Source organism: Trachymyrmex septentrionalis, unplaced genomic scaffold (genome assembly GCF_001594115.1).
Source record: "Trachymyrmex septentrionalis isolate Tsep2-gDNA-1 unplaced genomic scaffold, Tsep1.0 scaffold301, whole genome shotgun sequence".
NCBI classification, from domain to species: Eukaryota; Metazoa; Arthropoda; class Insecta; order Hymenoptera; family Formicidae; genus Trachymyrmex; species Trachymyrmex septentrionalis.
In genome coordinates, this window is record NW_017305465.1 from 78,077 (window position 1) to 83,707 (window position 5,631).

Genomic DNA, 5,631 nt, shown 5'->3' on the forward strand with positions numbered 1-5,631 from the left:
AAGATTTGTTCGAGTTATGTGTCCGGCCGTCTAAAAAAAAGTGGTTTCGAGAAAAACGCGATTAAAGTTTTAAGTACTGTAAAATCGTATAATATGTTCATGTACCTTTAATCTGCGATGCCTGCACCATATAATTGGCCTTCTACATCGATGTCCTCCTGTTGCTTCTCCTTCTTCCTTTTTGCAAAATTTTACTCAGATGTCCCCCCTTAATTCCTCTTTAAATCTTACCTTTTCATCTCTCTTCTTCGTATTTATAAATCCTACTCTTTTTACCTCCGTTATTTTTCTTTGTTCTACTTCCTGCCTCGTCCTTCCTTTTCTACCTGGTCCGCTGCCTGTCACGCCAGCCTGTTCTATTGTTGCTATAACCTCTCCGATTTGCTACCAAGCTCACTCGCTTAAGCTCATGGCACATACAAAAATGTAAGGTCGTAACACGTAAGCAGTGAGGAAATCGTAAGATTGGATTCGCTACTGGTCTTACGGTCTCTACCGTGATTGAATAGTTCGCTTACTGATTACGTCTTATGGCTTTACGTTTTTGTATGTGCCATGGGCTTTAATTTCAACTATCTATGGCTCGCCTATCTCTGCCTTCAATCTTTCACCTTCGTCGCACCTTAATCTAAATTAATCACACTCTATTATCGTATCAACGCTTTAATTGCCTATTTATTACTTCTAAATTGCGCACCGCTCTAGATCCGCATGTACATATACTCACACCACTTAACTAAGTCCCCGATATTGTAAATAATATGATCGAATAAATTATTAATTTGTATTTGTGAATCTAAATAATTCTTATTGACACCCAGAATTTTTTAACAATCCATGAAGAAGATTAAGGACATATAATATTACGTTGCTATTGTTAATTTACCACAAAAATGTTTTATAATGCTTTGTCACGACAAAGGAATAGTTATGACTTGAACAGAAACCATTCTTCGTAATTTACATTATCTGTTTCTTTGAAGTATATATAAATAGAGTATACTTTGGCTATGTATTTCGGAATCAACCTAATTAAATTTTATTTGATCAGTTCCGCTTAAGTGCACAACATTATGCTCTCTTTAACGTTTTTCTTTGCCTTTTTATCTTATTTGGCTACCTTGTTGCCTATCCGATGGTGGCTTCTAGTAAAAAATTCTCAGAGGTCTCGGAACAGTGACTAACGGGGTTGTGCGTGTATGCGTGTGGGTGGTAGGACATGGAGATACTGGCTGCTCAACTCATCGAGCTTGGTGTGTCACAGGGCCCCGAGGCCCCGCCAAGGCCAAACAGGCAACATAAGGGCCCTGCAGCTTCATCTACATCGAATTCGGTGCAGCCTGCAGGTGGTAACGATCAGAACAACAAACAGATGCCGCAATCTTCCAGTATTCTCGATCAAGTAAGCGATTGTAGCTACGTGCGACCATGATTGATATTTCAGCAGCAAAATTCTTACATGCCTGCACTCCTATTCCTTCGTTGTTACATTATCCCTTTTGTTTTCTTTGTCTTCTTATTACATGAGACACATAAACTTCGTCTTGCATCTAGTTTGAGGTAAAAAAAAGTACATGATACAAAAATTAATACCACGTACCGAGTGAGAAATCTCTCTAATGACGAGATCATCTTGTCATTCTAGGCTCTGTCGATTGAGAGTGACAGCGATGATGATCTCGAGGATGCTGGTGGGAATAATTTGAGAAACGATGGTACTTTATTGGCCAGTGACCCACCCAAGCCGCTGTAAGTAACGACTTTACCGCTTCATTAACACTCCAATATATTAGAAATATTACATTTGACAATATTGAAAACATTAAAATAATGTTCGCTATATTAAAGTTTAATTATTTTTTGTCATTAGTTGCTATAAAAACATATGTGCTATTAATTAATTGATATTAAAACGTATATTGATTCAACAATACTTGTAATTGCAGTTTGAAACTTATTTGCGCAATAAATTTCTTTTGAAAATAAAATAGATGTTCAGAATTTTATTAACATTCATAAAATTATTTTTGAAGATTACTATATTTTTGTGCAATCTTCGGTGAACTTTGGTCATTAAAAATTTTCTATAATGTAATTTTTAACAGAACAATACATTTTATATGTATCATCGAATTATTTCTAGTAAGAAAAAAATAATATGTGTAATATAAAATATTACACCATTCAAAGCTATTTTTTTAACGCTTTTACAATATAATAAATATTGGGAGTATAAATAAGTTTCCGCCGTTTGACAAACAATGGCGCTACCAGTATGTTATAGTTAAAATTGTCAGCTGTAAAACGTCATATCGTAAGGTTGGACATCTGGCAAGAACATAACCTTGAAATATTAGCGATTTTGCATCAGCATCTTTTTTTGTGCAAAAATGTCGAGTTTTGAGCCGAATAAGCATCATTTGCGGGAGCTTTTGATTTACTTCTTTAATTTGAAGAAATCTGCAGCTGAGACGCATCGATTGCTTGTAGAAGCATATGGTGAGGCTGCCTTAAGTGAGAGAAGTTGCCGTGAGTGGTTTCAAAAGTTTAAGAATGGAACGAATTTGACGTCGAAAACAAAGAACGTAGCGGAAGGCCGAAGTGTACGAAGACGCGGAATTGGAAGCATTATTGGATGAAGATTCGTGCCAAAGAGCACTTGGGCAAGAAGCACTTACACTTACATTAGGAGTGACTCAACCAGCAATTTCACATCGCTTAAAATCGTTGGAAATGATTCAAAAGCAAGGAAATTGGGTTCCATATGATCTGAACCCGAGAAACGTTGAACGCCGATTTTTCACATGTGAAATGCTGCTTGCCAGGCATAAACGAAAGGGTTTTTTGCACCGTGTAGTCACTGGTGATGAAAAATGGATCCACTACGATAACCCAAAGAAGAAGAAATCATGGGGACCACCTGGCCATGCTTCAACATCGACAGCCAAGCCGAACATTCATGGGAAAAAGCTCATGTTGTGTATTTGGTGGGATCAGCTAGGTGTCGTTTATTATGAGTTGCTCAAACCGAACGAAACCATTAATGGGGCTCTCTACCGAACACAATTGATGAGATTGAGCCGAGCACTCAAGGAAAAACGCGCTCACTACTAGACTCCAGACACGACAAAGTTATTCTTCTGCATGATAATGCTCGTCCACATGTTGCGGCGCCGGTCAAAACCTACTTGGAAACACTCAATTGGGAAGTTTCCAAGTAGGTTTTGACCGGCGCCGCAATATGTTTCCCACCTGCCGTATTCACCAGACATTGATCCTTCTGGTTACTACCTGTTTCGATCGATGGCGCATGGCCTGTCTGAGGAACACTTCACATCATATGACGATACCAAAAATTGGGTCGATTCGTGGATAGCTTCAAAAGATGAAGCGTTTTTCCAACGCGGTATCCGTATGCTGCCAGAAAGATGGGAAAAAGTAGTGGCTAGCGATGGACAATACTTCGAATAAAACATTAGGTACCGTTCTTTCACAATAAATGCCCAATTTTTGATAAAAAACGGCGGAAACTTATTTATACTCCTAATACAATAGAAGTAACGCTGTAATTATATTAATCTTACTAATGTAAACTCATTTCGTTTCATCTTCCATCATGTCTATCCCATGCTTCGGTATTTCGCGTCATATGGTCGTCTTGGTCGCCTCGCCTCGCAACATCAACAATGCATTATGTGTGCTTCATCCATCGTCACGTCGTCCCACTGCAATCTGTATTTCCATCGCTGCAGTCCCGAATTTTCTCCTTTCAGACCGTCGTCGGATTCGTCGTCGTCATCTTCGCACAATGCTCAAAACTCTCATCACGAGGATAAACCGAAAGGTATGAAAGTCACTTTCCAGGATTGTTAATGTTTATGATTCTATGCACTGTGATTTAATATTTTGCCTTTGTCTAATCTTTATAGGAGGAGCACCGAATCGTCCGCTTCCACCAACCCCCGATGAGGAAGAATCGGGAGATCGTACGCTAGTCATGAAACGAGTAAGTAATTCTCTTTTCAAGTTTGCGATGTAAGCTGAAATATACATTAGTAGAGCTCTTCTCTTTCGTTCAGATATATTTCATTTGCATATAACTTGAAATTTTCATATACCGTTGGTACGTAACGTACAGATTTTATATAATTACGTTTTGATAGTTTGGGCAAAGCAGTTGACGTATTTTCTTCCCCGTTTAACTTATTTATGCCTATTTTCATCAACGTAGATTAACTTTAATCTCGGTTCAACTTACTCTTCGTCTTTTTCTAATTCTAAAGATTAGAAAATCTAATCTTTAGAAAATCTTTAGAATTAGAAAAAGACGAAGAGTAAGTTGAATCGAGATTAAAGTTAATCTACGTTGGAAATGGGCATTAGTCATTTATGAGTCATTAAATTACATCAAAATTTAACCACACACACACAAACACACACACACGCGCGCGCGCGCGCGCGCTTGCCCAGAAATTTGTTGAGGTGAGAATTGATTAAATTCAAAGATGTGTGGAAAGATGTCTATTAGGCTAGCACCTCTCCCCCTCCCCCCCCCCACAGCGCTAAATAAATTCTAACACATTCTAAAATTACGTGCTCATTAGGCTGAAGTGCGAAATTAGGTGATCCAATCATTTAGCAGGAAAAAAAGGTATTGGAAGGAGGACTGGCTTAATATTAAGTTAGTCCCCTCGCCATAAAAAAAATAAATACTTATTGCGTACATGAAAAAAACAAATACAACAGAATTGAGTGCTAATTAGGTGCTCTATGAAATGATCAAAATATTTCGGAAATATATTGTATACACAGAATTATATTATATATAGAATTTAGACACCAGTCGAACGGTCTCACAAGAAAGAAGTTGCCCTAAAAAATAAGATGTTCCGCCAAATTTGATATTAAAATATTTATTTTTTAAATTATTTAAAGACATCAAGTCGCCAAATTAAGTGCTGTTTTGGTTTAGAAGTTTAAACCGAAAGATAGACCGAATGATTAACTTACAAGAGTGAAGTAGTATTAAAAAATTAAGTATTCCTATGTATTTATTGTTAAAATATTGTATTTCTCTTTTTATGTACTGTTAAGATATCTAATTGCTGAATTAGGTGCTCGTTCTGTTTATGAGAAATTTGATAAATAGAAAACGAGCTCCTAAAATTCGGCGATTAGGTATCTTTAAATAATATTAAAAAAGAAATACTTTGATACCAAATTTGTCAGAGCACCTAATTTTTTATCTTCTACAGGGTGGGCCATCTATTGGTACGTTTTTAAAAATGCGATCAAATGAGCATACATTGATATTTTTTATTAATTTTTTTTTTGTTGTGAAGCTAAAAGTATCCGCGTCAAGAATGAAAAACGATTTCGTTCATGTGGCTCCCTCTACTGGCCTTACAGTATGCCATTCGGTCACCCCAATTATTAATGACATTTTGGACTACCTCGGCGCCAATTTCACTCAAAACAGTCGTAATATTGTTTTTCAAAGCTGGAATTGTCTCTGGATTATCCGCATAACATCGGTCTTTAACGGCACCCCACAGGAAAAAGTCCAGCGGTGTCAAATCGCAGCTACGCGCAGGCCAATTGACATCTCCTGAACGGCTGATTATGCGGTTG

General features: G+C 37.4%; 1 protein-coding gene across 13 annotated transcripts in view; it reads left to right on the top strand.

Annotated features, from left to right (window-relative positions):
* The window catches only part of LOC108749600 (traf2 and NCK-interacting protein kinase), an 86,519-nt gene that overhangs the window by 61,292 nt on the left and 19,596 nt on the right, over positions 1-5,631 (top strand). For 7 of the 13 annotated variants that reach the window (XM_018488382.1, XM_018488386.1, XM_018488389.1 and 4 more), the window contains 4 exons: positions 1,217-1,402; positions 1,646-1,749; positions 3,753-3,844; positions 3,930-4,006. In XM_018488382.1, the coding sequence (XP_018343884.1) occupies positions 1,217-1,402; positions 1,646-1,749; positions 3,753-3,844; positions 3,930-4,006 (459 nt within the window). The remainder of the gene's footprint in view (positions 1-1,216; positions 1,403-1,645; positions 1,750-3,752; positions 3,845-3,929; positions 4,007-5,631) is intronic. The other 6 variants (XM_018488387.1, XM_018488388.1, XM_018488391.1 and 3 more) reach the window with 4 other exon arrangements.